At 43.5% G+C, this 13,827-nt stretch overlaps 2 protein-coding genes across 10 annotated transcripts in view; both read right to left on the bottom strand.

Moving 5' to 3' along the window:
• Positions 1–2,450: 2,450 nt before the first annotated feature.
• On the bottom strand, positions 2,451–4,745 carry myl2a (myosin, light chain 2a, regulatory, cardiac, slow). The gene is made up of 7 exons (XM_029152125.3): positions 4,681–4,745; positions 4,294–4,386; positions 3,712–3,787; positions 3,480–3,584; positions 3,316–3,394; positions 3,044–3,092; positions 2,451–2,786 (listed from the first exon to the last, which is right to left on the bottom strand). The coding sequence occupies exons 1-7, from the start codon at positions 4,681–4,683 to the stop codon at positions 2,682–2,684; spliced, it is 510 nt and encodes a 169-aa protein (XP_029007958.1). The 5' UTR covers positions 4,684–4,745; the 3' UTR covers positions 2,451–2,681.
• A 1,365-nt stretch (positions 4,746–6,110) lies between these two features.
• The window catches only part of cita (citron rho-interacting serine/threonine kinase a), a 31,355-nt gene continuing 23,638 nt past the window's right edge, over positions 6,111–13,827 (bottom strand). For 4 of the 9 annotated variants that reach the window (XM_029150857.3, XM_029150861.3, XM_029150859.3 and 1 more), the window contains 12 exons: positions 13,774–13,818; positions 12,450–12,530; positions 12,193–12,328; positions 11,947–12,086; positions 11,723–11,815; positions 11,477–11,585; positions 11,082–11,210; positions 10,172–10,252; positions 10,004–10,082; positions 9,604–9,786; positions 8,471–8,858; positions 6,111–8,128 (listed from right to left, as the gene is read on the bottom strand). In XM_029150857.3, the coding sequence (XP_029006690.1) occupies positions 8,105–8,128; positions 8,471–8,858; positions 9,604–9,786; positions 10,004–10,082; positions 10,172–10,252; positions 11,082–11,210; positions 11,477–11,585; positions 11,723–11,815; positions 11,947–12,086; positions 12,193–12,328; positions 12,450–12,530; positions 13,774–13,818 (1,488 nt within the window). In that variant the 3' untranslated portion in view covers positions 6,111–8,104. Of the gene's footprint in view, positions 8,129–8,470; positions 8,859–9,126; positions 9,274–9,603; positions 9,787–10,003; positions 10,083–10,171; positions 10,253–11,081; positions 11,211–11,476; positions 11,586–11,722; positions 11,816–11,946; positions 12,087–12,192; positions 12,329–12,449; positions 12,531–13,773; positions 13,819–13,827 lie in introns of those variants that run through there. The other 5 variants (XM_029150862.3, XM_029150863.3, XM_029150866.3 and 2 more) reach the window with 2 other exon arrangements.

Genomic DNA, 13,827 nt, shown 5'->3' with positions numbered 1-13,827 from the left:
CTATTATATGCCGGTAACAACAGTGGAGGACTGTGCCATATATAACAAACCCTGGCAGTGGTAGTAGAGTGTTCAGACTGTAGATGATAAATGGATCCGTGGTGACAGAAGATCATTTCATAAATCAAACTTTGTTCATCTCAGCATCCTGCTGTACAACAACATGCTGCAGTCTTAGACGTGGAAAACCTGCTCACTTCCAAACCGTCAGAATAAATAAACACTGGCTCTTCCAACAGCCTGTTGCCATGTGCTGTAGTAAAACAAATGAGTAAATTCATTTGTTTAGTAATACTTGTGTAGTAATATTGTGTATAAAAGAAGAAACACCGCCATGTTTTAGTTAATTTCATAATTTAAATTGCGTCATTGATATTCAAATGGAGTAAACAAGGTCTCCACTGTTATGCTCTGAATGCAGCTCATTTGATTTGATGGATGCTCCGTAAGTGGCCACACGATGGCGCCATGTGCGCAGAAATGTGCAGGTCTGAATATAAATCTTCCAATTTGACCGTTCCACTCATCCTCAAGAAAAGAAATTAAACACCGCACCTTTTTTACAAAAGGTGGAACAACACATTGTTTTAAAATGCAGACATCAATGTAAACGTCTGTGACAGAGCTCGAGCTGCTCCCTCCTCCACATCAGTCAATCAATCGGTGGTTTAGTATTTATATAAATACAGGCCTTTCTCCTTTGGCAGCGTGTGTCCTCAGGGGGCCGATCACCACGACCTTCTGTTGCCCTTACAGACCTATAAAACTTCGTTATATCGATTTTATTTCACTTTTTCTGCCTGATGACTGCAGAATTTTCACACGCTAACCTAAATAGCTGCTCTTCCCCCACGCAGTTCTTTCTTTCTATTTGTCTCTGTACTTGTTGCTAAAATGTGAAAACTGAATAATTTTTATTTTAATGATCTAACTTTGTCAAGGAAGATGTAAACAGCTGATTAGTTGATTAAACAGCCTTTATCTGGCTTCATTTAGGGCTTCATGTTCTGCAGCAGGTCGTTATCCTCCGAAATGTAAAATATGCATGAATCACTGATTCACTTCACTAAATCAAGTCATGATTAGACCATCATTGCAAATCACTTCTTGAAGGATGAACTTAACAGCTTCTAGGGGAAAATTACCAGTATTAACATCTCAACGGATTCTCTGCAGGGAGAAGAAAATGACGAGTTACACTCATGCCTTCTCTATTGGAACACAGTAGAGGTCTGAGGTAAAGACAACACAAAAGCTACATGTTTACCATAAAGTTTATTATTTTTCAGTCTCAGTGCATGTCTGACTCGCACCACGACCCATTATCCAGCTTGATTTACTGACTTCCTCCAACCTGATCTTCAGCTTCGTTGATTCTGATCCAGCTTGTTCCTGTGCTCGTAGTCAGATATATGCCTGTTTTGGCAAAAGAAATCTTAAGCCAATGTTTTAAGAGTCATCATCATCATCATCATCATCATCATCATCATCATCATCATCATCATCATCATCCCTGTTGCCTTAATATCTCTTCTTGTGCATTAGATGCAGCGTGGTTCGCCCACCAGTAGGGGGCGATGACCACCACTGGCTTTCTGGACCAGGCTGCTCGGTAACATCTTCCAACCCAACCACCCAGCTGCTAATGTAATGTAATGGCATATCTGCATCCTACAAAACAAACTAGTGATGTTAGAAGTACATAAGCTTGACCATTACTTTCCTTACAAATACCCTACAGTTCATCTTACCAGTATCTTAAAAGGATTGAGTGTTACTGTTTGAGGAGAATCGGGTGTTGGCAGGCGCTTACAGATACAGGTGGCAGAACAGTCCCCATCCACCCACCACCCTCTTTTTTGTTCTTTAACAGCTGGAGACTAAAAACAAAATATGAGGTCATCCACACTGATCCAAACGCTTATCCCTCCCCTCCCCAGAAGCAAACGGTTTATTGTGGGACTTGACGAACCTTCTCCCCCGTCTGCCCCGGACCCTCAAACTGGAACAACAACTGGGATTTACACCCCAGCAGGGCCCGACTGGTGGTTTAGGTGAAGGGGTGTGGATCACTTGGAGGAATCCTTTTGTGCGCCGCAGTATCGCGTTTACCCCGTTGCATCACCGGCGCGCTAAAATAACATCAGGAGCCGGTCTCAGTGAAGCCGGCCGCGTCAGTAGCCGAGCGCTTTCATGCGCACGCACGCACACGAACAAACGCCGCTCGTGTGCTTCAGCTTGGTCTGTGGGGGTCAAACCCTGTTCTCCAGCGCACGCATTCACTACCTAACATGGACTTAAAGAGTTCCTGGCACAGCAGATGCCAAACAACAATCCCAATGATCCTATAAACATGTAAGGAGCACCCACAGGCTCTCACACAGGCCCGGAATATATAGTCATAGGATTCCTTCAGAGAAGATGCTTAAAAGATGAGGGAGGACAAGAAGAAAGGTCTGTGAAAACTTTTATTAGCTGAACAAATGCTACATTCTAAGAAATGAAAAGATGAAAGAAAGAAGAATGACTCTGTCTCAGGGGACTGGTGGAACATTGGGAGCCTTATTGTTTTGTCCTGATGCGCTTGTGCTGATGAGTGAGTGCAGAAACAACGCAGCCAACGTAGACGTTGAGTAAATAAACACCAGTGCGCGTCTCCTTCACCCGCAGCGGCTCGGCTCCTACTCCTGGTCCTTCTCCTCTCCGTGGGTGATGATGTGCACCAGGTTCTTGTAGTCCAGGTTCCCCGTCACATCTGGGGGGAAGGCGGCGAACATCTGCTCCATCTAAGCGCCAGAAAACAGACATCACCACCGCCGCTCGGACTCATTCAGGCCTCCACGAAACGGACACATAACACAGAGGGTGATGAAAAGGGGCCACGGTGACTCATGGAGGGTTTTTTTTTTTTTTTGTTATAAAAATATTTGCAACTCGGATGTGGCCGATCGTCATGGTGACGCTCGTCCCCCTCTCCTCCCTTTGAACTCATCCCACACGCGCAGTCTGCTGAAACCCGGGTGGTGATTACTGTGCGACGTACCTCCTCGGCGCTGAACCGGTCGGCTTGCGTCGTTAGCATCTGTGTCACGCTGGACGGGGAGAGAGAAACGGCGGCGTGTGAGGTGACGGAGCGCGTTCACACCGGCAGGGAGTGTGCAGCTCATGAGGGCCATTACTCACGGAGGGGTTGTACTATGATGGAGCGCTGCAGTCACACTCAGATGCCATCATAAATTGTGAGTAAAGGCTTACACAACCCTCCTCGCCATGAATTGTAATGCTGTATGTCAACAGCGCGTGACGACCACTTACTAGTCCTTCCTCAGGACGCCTTTGCCCTCTGGGTCGAAGACTTTAAAGGCATTGAGGATGGTCTCCTCCGGATCAGCGCCTGGAAGCACGACACCGGCACAGTTGGAATTCTAATGATGCTCATAGTTAATGTTATGGGATTCATTTGAGGTGCGAACACTGACCTTTAAGCTTCTCGCCGAACATGGTGAGGAAAACGGTGAAGTTGATCGGGCCCGGAGCCTCTTTGAGCATCTCATCGATCTCCTCCTGTTTCACATTGAGGCGTCCTGGGCGTCAAGCATTCAACAGGAGCGTGAGGCCCAGGCGGACTGGAAAAAGTCAGCTGATCCACGACTTGCTTTGCACCTCAAGCTTTAAAAATCACCTACGGCCAAACTGTGGGTTAAAACAGACCTAGAGCAGCGAACGTGTCTCTCAGATCGTTCTTGTCGATGAACCCGTCTCTGTTCTGGTCCATGATGGTGAAGGCCTGAGGGGGGAGGGGGGAGGGTGACATAAATGAGCCGGCTGTGAAGAAGCGCACGCACAAGACGACAATCCAAACATTATCGCTCTTTGTTCGAGTCGCTTCTCCACTTTGTGCGCCGTCTTTAAAGCCGGAGGCCATTAAGTATTTATAACCCGTGAGCTTTAGCCCGGCATTCAGGGCGTGGCCAATAATTTATCTGCAGCCTAATCACCGATGACACGGTCTGGATGTCTGGGCACCTCATACCAACATACCACATGCATCAGCGCTGTCAGCCCAGGGACGGGAAAATAGACAGGTGGGCGCAGTACAGGCATGAACAACGGCGAGACAAAGACACCGGAGGACACGCAGCAACAAAGAATAGCGCGTGTGTTTGTGGAGTGTCTGCATCTTGATTGACACCAGTGAGTCGCATGCATATTCTGACATCCTTTCCATAATTCTCAAGTCGGACTCAGCCAAATTAAAAAGAGTGGAATAATACATGGCGAAGCAGCTCTCACCTCTTTGAATTCCTGGATCTGGGCCTGCTCGAACATGGAGAATACATTGGAGTTGGCTCCCTCTGCCGTCCTCTTCTTGGCTTTCTTGGGCGCCTTGTGGCCCAAAACAAGGGAGGAAATATAAAGCAGAATCTAAACGGCCGCTAAAACAGAGCTACCTGTCAGACAATGTAAATAGGTGGCATTGCTTGAAATCTCTCACTAACTATGGAGCCATACTTCTTAAAAATATTAGTGACGTTTCCCTAGAAAACAGATTAAACCAGTTTATTGACAATTTGTGGCAGAGTTTCAACAAACAGATCAAAAGAAAAGTCGAAGCATCCTTAAAGTCAAGAAACTGCGTCTGTCTGTGAACCATCAAACAGCACAAAGACAGCAACTTACCATGGCTGAGCAGCTGGGAGGTCAGAATAACAATAAAGCCAGTGAACAATGGGGAGATTGTGGGTGGCCTTTTGTAGCCTCGACCCTCAGCTCTACTGGATGATATTTATAAACTATATCCTCTTTAGGAAGTGACAGGTAAATGATGCTTCATACGGCACATACAGTTATGCATGCTCACGAACACCATGCACCCCCCCCCCACACACACACTGTTGTAGTAGCCACTCTCTCAGTGTTGTCATGACTGACATTGGACAAAGACAGTGGAATAATTGGTATTAATATCAAGAGTAGACCAAAGGTTAAAGCACTCGATCCCCTCAAAGTGTCCCCTGTCCCCAGACCTCCAGCTGATTCACAGGATCAACTTAATGAAGGTGATGTAAAACCAAATCTAAAGGCAATGGGAATGAGGGAATGAGCTACTGGATTGGGTTTATAATCTAAATGTGCAAACGAAGGTGAAAAACCCATCAACGACGCACTGATTCCATTTTTATGTACGATCCACGAGAGACCTCTTTAGTGAAGCCCGTATCCAAGGATCCGTTCCTGAGCAGCCACGGCGAGCGGCGCACAAATCACTTTTTATCCTCATTTAATAAATGACAAGACGAGCCCGGGTCATTAGTGTCATTTATGGAGCTGTCAGGGTTGTGTTAGCGCCAGCCTTAGTCTTATTTCCCCCATGACAGACAGAGGCCTTTCGTTGACAGTGGATGTGGCAGTAACGCACAGTGTTGTGACCTCTCCCTGTGTATTATGTTGCGTAAAGGTAAATGCGCTTGTTGACATTCACATCCTCATGAACAGTTTCTCTCAAGCTCGAGATTTGCAAATCAATTGCACCGAATCTTGTTTTCCACAACACCAGTGTTAACACGAAAGCGCTCCCAGTAAGCAGAGTGATGTCAGCAGCAGTAAGTGCGACATAGTGGAGTGTGACAGCGAACACGTCCTCACAATGTGTCGCCTCTTTGCACCATTAACAAGTCACCCAGGATCACACGCCCCCCCCTCGATGGGGGTTAGAAGGTGAGGCGGCGGCGGCGAGAGGCGCTGAAAGCCTCCTCTGCACTGCAGCAGATGTCAGCGGCGTCAGGGCCGCGCTCGGGGCGCGCAGGGACGGCAGAATTAGAGTTAGAGTTATTGTTGAGCAGCAGAAGGCCGCTCGCTCTCTGCGGCTGGCATCGCGGGCCATTGTGGCGTTGGCTGAGGGCTGGGATCAGGTTCCTAAAAATAGGCCAACCTCTTTTAAACACAATGGACGTGGACAAATGGTCATTTCACAGAGTCGACAGCGAGCGGCGGTGGAAAGAGCCTCCGATTTAGTCTTTTGTCACGGAGTGGATAAGGAGGGAATTCTGGGAAAAGCTCTTTAAAAACTATTTAAGCCAAACCACAACATAGAGAGGCCAAACATGAAAGACAATGGTTATAATATTTAATATTCTGTGACAAAACCTCTACAGGAAAAGCTAATAAAACATTTGTTAGCAGACATCAATATCATATCCAGCGTTACAGCATTATGATTCAGGTTCATGTGAAAAGAAAGGCAAATTAAAAACAATATAAAAATGAAATGAAACTGGATGGAAAACTCCTTCTAGTGACCAGTAGAAAACATGTGCAATCTGTAGCATCGGGTAATTTTCCTTCCAATCAAATCAGGTCCATCTTCTTGGCTTAAATACATTCAGGAAGATTTTTACATCTCCAAACAAACAGCTGATTCAGAAACAATGTGAGCGCGCTACTGTTCAGACACACCAGGTCATTTAAAGCTTCCATCTAAAAGCGTCTAATTGCTATACAGCAGTGAAACAGGGATGATGGTCGACTCTCCTGCTGCTCGTTTTTCTCAACCATCATCACTTACGGCTCCTGTCTGGCTGCAGACACCTGATCCAGGTGATCAGCAGTGGGCCCTGGTCTGGTGGAAGCATCCTGGCTGCAAGGATTTGGAGCGATTTTAGTGTCAATTAAGCATTTAACTTGTGAAGAAAAGCGTGATTTTATGAGTTCACTGTGCAAAATAAAGGATATGTTATTCACGTGCTTTCTTGTTAGACTGCGGAATAAAAATAGAAACCCAAATGAGGCAGAAGCAGAAGACAACACTCTGTTTCATTTCAGATATACATATCCATGCCATTTACGAATCAGGAAAACAAAAGCAGAATATTTTTTATCTTCACCGTGAACAGTTTTGGGTTATATACAATACTTAGGGACATTGTACAAAAAGAAATGCTCAGGTACTATGTTGTAAGCTTTGAACATGATTTCCTCCCCTCCTGTCATATAGTTCAGCGCTGAGGTTTTGCCTTTGACAGATGGAAGTGCATACACGAGTTGGATCCAGATACAATCACTTACTTGATAGAGGACGTTTGGACATATTAAAAGAATACTCATTGGACATTCAAGAGGACACATAATCACTTTTTTTTCTTTAACAAAAATAGACACGGCTTATCCAGCCTTGAAATTCCTTCTTAATATATATAAAATTATGTCTTGTCTATTTACAGTCAGATAGCATTCTTAAGTATTAGAAAGGTCCTGCTCCATCGCTGCTGGGGATTGCGGGTAGTGCAGTTTTAATGTCAATCTTTCGGAAAGCGGACAATCATCTGGTGTGTGGTTCTACGTGGTACGGACGGTTTGTTTACTTAGATGTATTTGTGCTCCTGCTACGTCACAGTAACTAACCAAAGCCTTAACCAAAGACCCAGATTAGGGGAGAACGATTGTAATTAGCTGGTAATGATTGTGTTCATTTTTATGTCAGTGCAGGGAAGGAGCCAGAAGCACAGCGCTCTCCTGCCGTGACTAGTAGCTGCTGTGGAAAAGAGGCCGGTGTGTTAATGCAACTTTAAGTGAATCTTTGCCATTTTCACTGATGTGACTGATTTTGTATATATTCAGGTGCTGATGTGAGAAGTTGCTACAGCTGTGCTTGTCTATTATAGCCACTACTGTGTTGAGTTAATTGAAGCTAGAAAAACCCACTGAATCAGGGTTTAAGTTAGAAACTCAGTCTAATTTTTTAGTAACAAATTTACCTAATTACTAAACACTTTTCAGAATTTAGAGCACAACGTTAAACTAAAAGACAAAAAACCCTGCTCAAGTTGTTAATATGGCATTTTGTTGACCTTTATTGACTCAGGTCAGTTCATTAAGTAAAATTAACCTGATTCTAATGACATCTATTTAGTCCCTCATCTTCTCCCAATTCTTACCACTATGTTGTTTTCCTCGGTGGGTTTTAGATTTTCTGTTTAAATATCAGGCAAAACAGATGTGTGGCAGTGTTTCATCATGAGTTGGTGACATTTTCACTGACTGATAGCTCCTTTCCCTTTTTCCAAAGACGATTCTGTGTCCACGCTGGGAATATGGCTCTGCCGGCTCAAACAGACGACTGGTCCCATACCTGAAGGATAAATATCACCCAAGACCAGTCAGCTGAAGACAACACAAGACAAAACATACAATCAAATCTCTTTCAACCCAAGTTTTTAGCAAGAGCATCATGTAGATACTGGGAAGGAGTAAAAGAATATTTTGACATCTTAAAACACTTGTTTTACTTTTCTGCCAAGTAGCAGCAAATAAACCTGATAAATTATGTTATATTTAAAAAAGGTAAAATTGGACCGTCTGGTTGCTAGGAAACTAGGAAATACCCTAGGAAATCAGTGCTTCAACTGTTTACCAAATACGCCTTTAAGCTATTTGTTTTATCCAACGTGTCAAACGACTAGAAGTGACAAACCTTGTTAACAGGATTTATGGGTGTGCGCCCAGAACCAGTATGAAGCCTCTGGCGCTCTGCGAAGCGCCCAGGGGACCTCTCTCTGCGGACATCCATCATTCGACCAGGGGAGCGGTCCATTCGAGGGTCTGCCATAGCTCTGCCAGGGGAGCGCTCCAGCCGGGGGTCGGCCATTGCCCGGCCAGGAGACCCAGCGATGCGGCTCTCCAGCATCCTGCCCGGGGACTTTTCTCTCTCCAGCGGGCGGCTGGGGGACTTGTCTCGTCGAAACTCCGTGCGAGCCTCTCTGTAGCGATGAGGTGTGCCAGGATCTCCATGAACCAGGGGATTAGCTGCCAGTCTTTTAGAGATGTGCTCGTTGTAGGATGGAGGCCCGCGCTTGTTAGGGCTGTGAGAGAGGAGCCGAGGCACACAGACGAGCGGGGAGTATTGGTCAAAAGACAATGGAATGTGTGTGTCTTGGGTCATGGGCTTGCTTGACGCTGTGAGAGTTGGGTGGGTCAACAAATGCAGTGTGTGTGATGCGTCACATTCTAATTTCAAGCTGTGGCACATTAATAGTCAGTGACTAAACGTCTTCATTCATTTTCATAATAATAATAATTAAAAACTGTTCTATAACAACCAATAGTTGTTTGGCAGCTTCAAATTGTTATAGACCACTCTCAGTACATAAAAAAAGAAGGAAGTCAGTCTTTATTTAAAAAAAATCTCTTCCACATTTAACAGGAAATATTTTTAAAAGGGTAAATTTATTCTAGACACGTTATGATTTGCTACAGATAAAAAATGAACTCTTCCTCCTGCAAAGAACAAAATGAAGGTGTTACTTTTTTGTTTTACTAAATAACTACCTCACTCGAGGACACCCATCACCACCTGTGGATTCCAACCTGTGCCCACAGCGCAAACCAGTCCAGACCCGTAAAAATACCAGTGTAAGGATTAAGGAAGTGCAAGGTGCATGGGATGCTCCTACGCTAGACCACACCTCAACAATAAAAAAGTGAATAAAATGAAAAGGTATGAAAGGTATTACAAATTAAAGTGAAATTTAAATAGATGCATGTCTAGTGTATGTTAGATCAAATGTGATTTCAGCCAAAAAGAAGACTTTTCGTGTAGATCCTTACCTGCGCCCAGAGCCGTTCCTCTGCAGTTCTCCTCCACCCTCCTGGCTTTGAACCAGGTTGCCCTTGCAGCAGATGACCCGAAGTTTGTTCTGGTACGAAGAGGCCAAGTAAATGGCCCCAGATGAGATTGCAGGGCCAAGGTAGCGTGGGTTTGGTATGTCCAGGTGTGCATATGAGTGAGGCCTGGAAACAGGAACATCAGACCCTTAGTCACTAATGTTGTAAAGGATCCAGTCTAAGAAATGGATCATTTTTGTGGAGGCGTTAGTATGGGTTCATCCTAGAAAGTACAACATGCATTGACCCAGAGCAAAGAGCCACAAAATGATGATGAGAAACCAATTATTGTAAAACCCAAGTGAGGCACTGGCACTGATAAAGAAGTAGAAGGCAATCTTACCCAAGAGCAGCATGTCCCTGAATCTCAATAACATCCAGAGAGTTAAAGTAGGTCACAAACAGGTAGGGTTCTCTATAGGCTGAAATACATGTGAAAGTCAGTATATTAAGCAATAAATAAAAAGACAGATTTTAAAAATATTGTCTTATGAAAATAAATGACACAAACCAAATGATAGAGGCAGGCGGCTCCATTTGATATCATCAGTTCTACTTCTGCGGCCATATGAATCCACAAACACACCAAACTCTGCCAGGAGAAATGATTCAGTCATGAAAAACCTTTTCAAATAGGAACCTCATAGATCAAAGATACAATAAAACATACAGTAAAGTCAAGACTGTCAGTTTTAATTTAAGGGATCTGACAAAAGTGCAGCATTAAGCAATGAGGAATTAGACATTTTCATCCTTTTTTTAAAAAACACAAATGACGGCATGTACAAGTTTGACAGGTTCTTCAGTCTTCCTCTTATGACCTCTTCACTAAGATCATCATGTTTCATCATTCAGTGGATTTCTATGGTCTTCTCAGGGATTTTGTTGTTGCTGAACAGCTGAGGATTTGTGCATGTTTAATTAAGGAATGATTATATTGTCCACTTTACTTTTTTCAGAGAGTTCCTGTTAACAGCTACCGAATGCAAATGTAACACCCACACCCACATCCAGGCCTCGTATCTGCCTTAGCAATCATGAAATAATGAGGGGAAAGGCTACAACTGATAATGTAACTGCATATCAGCCTCTCTACCATTATTTATTCGACCCCAAACAAGGCCATGTGTATAAAAATGGCTATAATTCCTGGGTAGTTAATATCAATTTTTATAACGCCTTGAAATAAAATATTGCTGAAAATATTAAAAGTTTTAAATTCATTATGGAGGTGTACAGAAGAAAAGCAAATTATTTCTCACCATTGCATTATTACTGTAAATTAAAATGACTTCAACTGGAATGCCTCTCTCACTGCACAGTTTCTGACACAGCCATCGTTTACTGGTACATGTGTCAACATACTGAAGCTCATACACAACCACACACGTGCCAACATGTAAAGAAATGTCATGTCAAACCATGGAAACAAAGCAGGTATTCATCCTTCTGTGGGGCCGTGGTGACTTGGATGATAGAGATAGGGAAGCTGTGGGAGGATGCGGCGAAGACAGCAGAAGCCAACGTGACATCATTTTTATCCAGGAACTCTGTGGAAACAAATCAGGTCACGTCAATAATCAAGGAACAGATTTATAAGGACTTTGAAAACCTGGTTGCTGGAAATCCACGTATGTATGCAACAGAGAAGTGATTCCAATCCAATCTCAAACTGTAATTACAAAAAGCAGTTCCCAATTTCCATGACATGTTAAGAAATCACCTAATGTGGTTACTAAAGGCAAACGTGTTTATATCACCATCTGATTGATAAGAAATATTAAAAACAACAACAACAATACAGGATTAGTCCTACCTTCCAGCACATACTGCTTCATCTCAATCTCATAAAACTTGTTGGTGCCAATGATGATACTGTAGCCAGTAAAATGGATGCAACTACAAGGCTCTGATGTCTCAATTTCCTGCAAATGCAAACAGAAGTGTTTAGGCTTTCATTCTACAAAACAAAAAATACAACTAGACTGCTACAAAACTGCTATTGTCAGTATTTACAGCATATTCATCACATAATGTGCTGTGTACCTGAAGCACCACTCACCTTTCTGATGCAGAACTTGTTGAGGCTTTCATTATGTCGCAGAATTGTTATTTTATTGGGCATCGCAGCACAAATGCAGATCCCGTTATCAATCTGTAAAGAATGAACAGTTCTCTAGTAATGAGAGCAGTCAATATGTACAATCAGCACAGATCATTGCTATTCTAATACTATGATGTTCAGCTCACTAATTAATGGTTTTGTCCTGTTAACATAACACTCACCTTTCCAGAAGAGAACAGGTGGCATCCCTTGACCGTCTCAAAGATGAAAGGGTTGAGGTCAGGCTGAGCTGGGAGATGGGACTGCGACAGAGACTGTTTCACCTTCTTGATCTCCACCAGACAGAGGGCCCTGTCCTCACCTGGGGGAGAATGTGAATGCTTTACAAAAATGGCATTTTACGCTGACATGGGACAATGAGGAACTTATGCAAATGATTACATCATCCTTTAATATGATGTGCTGACCTGTGATCATTAGCAGCTTATCAAGGTCTTTCAAGATCTGGATCTGGAAGACGGAGGCCAGCCCAGGTATGTGTGTCAAGGAGTTTTTGATAACATTTAGAGCATATAGACCCTCCTCAGACCCGACTAACACAATCTAAAGCAAAAGAAAAACAAAGTTCAAGTTTAAGTGAAACAGGACAATGCAAGAGTCAAAGGAAGTGTCTAAATGAAGGACGGCTAAATCAATTGCCGTTTCTCTGTTTTTTTCCTCATACCTGGTCAGTGAGAGGCAAAGTGCAGTTAATGTCCAAACGGTCATCACCCTCCAGCTTTAGCAGAGAGTTCCCCAGGAGTTTCTGTAGAGACATTAAATGGGTACACATGGAACAAAGCTAAGTGTGCACATCAGGAATAGTTTCCACTAATCAGTTGCTTTACAGCACAACAAGCTTAACCAGCACAGATGGCAGCCAGAGATCCTGCACAGACACCAAAAAAGTAAATCCTTACGTCAATAGAAACAAACTGAATTCAGGCATATCTGTATGAATTAAATAAAGATGTTTTTTTCGTGGCTTATGAAGGCAGTCAGGTTCCTACAGTTAGGAGCTAAATCATGTTCAGTGAGTAATGAGTGATTAACCCGACACAATGTTCTGCTTTCTAAATGCTTCTGGGCTGCACCTCAAGCTGTGTTTTCAACTGGGTGTACAGGACAGTGACGTCTTTAGTGGTGCTTAATGGCAATGAACCTCCGCGGCTATATCTTTTAATACCGTAGAAGCAAATACTTATTAGTGTAGTCTGTTAAAACAGCATATTAAAGCTTGTTGTTTCAGGGAAGGAAGTTTAAAAGCATCGCATTTGGAGCAAATGTTTGATGTTGATGTAGGTAACCTGATACTTTTGGCCATGTAGCATTTTTTCATTTAAAAAAAAGATGTAAATTGTTTATGTTTATGTTTAGATGTACATTTAAATATGTGATACAACCACAGATACAGCAGTGACACCGACTGCTTAGACAAGATGTAACACTAATTCCAAGGGTCATTTGGGACAGAATGTAAGAGAGATGACAAACTGCTTCTTTAACTGCATCTCACATAAACAACAGTAGCAGAAGCCTGCAGGTGCAAGGTAGGTTCAGGTCGCTAGGAGTGTGGCAGGTATTAGTAAATGAGGGTAAAGAGATGCATGGCTTTTGCAGATGCATGCATGCCAGAGCCTACTGTATGACATCAGGTCACATCCATGCAAACTGTAGAAGTGAATGTTCTCTATGAGCGAGGAAGTGAATGGCAAGTCTTGTGCATCAGCAGTAAATGTTGTCCCTGTGCCTGCATCAGTTCTGGGGATGCACTTCAGCAAACACCGCGACCCTTATGAGGATGAAGAGGGTCAAATGAAGAGAGAGTCGGCGGGTGAGCTGTTTTTCCAAAGGTCATAGATCTAAGGGTGCTAGAGTCAGTAACCAGGACTGTGACTGTGTTGATTTGCACACAGGCTCGGTGTTGTATGTTTTGATGTATACAGCTACTGCATGCTCAGTCACTCAGTCGACTGAAGCCCAAGCATTCGTGCAGCTACTTACAGTACCTGAACCAGAGGGGAAAGATTCTTCTGTCTTTTAGAAACACCTGCCTATAATAT

The sequence above is a fragment of the Betta splendens genome, chromosome 5, assembly GCF_900634795.4.
Source record: "Betta splendens chromosome 5, fBetSpl5.4, whole genome shotgun sequence".
NCBI classification, from domain to species: Eukaryota; Metazoa; Chordata; class Actinopteri; order Anabantiformes; family Osphronemidae; genus Betta; species Betta splendens.
The sequence above is the reverse complement of the archived record's forward strand: the minus strand, read 5'-3'. Positions and strand labels throughout refer to the sequence as shown.

What these genes read in the sequence shown, in the direction of transcription:
- myl2a (XM_029152125.3), bottom strand. An exon ending in AGACACGTTCGCTGCTCTAG is followed by an intron (nt 3,585 to 3,711) that starts GTCTGTTTTAAC and finishes CTTGACGCCCAG; the next exon opens with GACGCCTCAATGTGAAACAG. An exon ending in GTTCGGCGAGAAGCTTAAAG is followed by an intron (nt 3,395 to 3,479) that starts GTCAGTGTTCGC and finishes TCGTGCTTCCAG; the next exon opens with GCGCTGATCCGGAGGAGACC.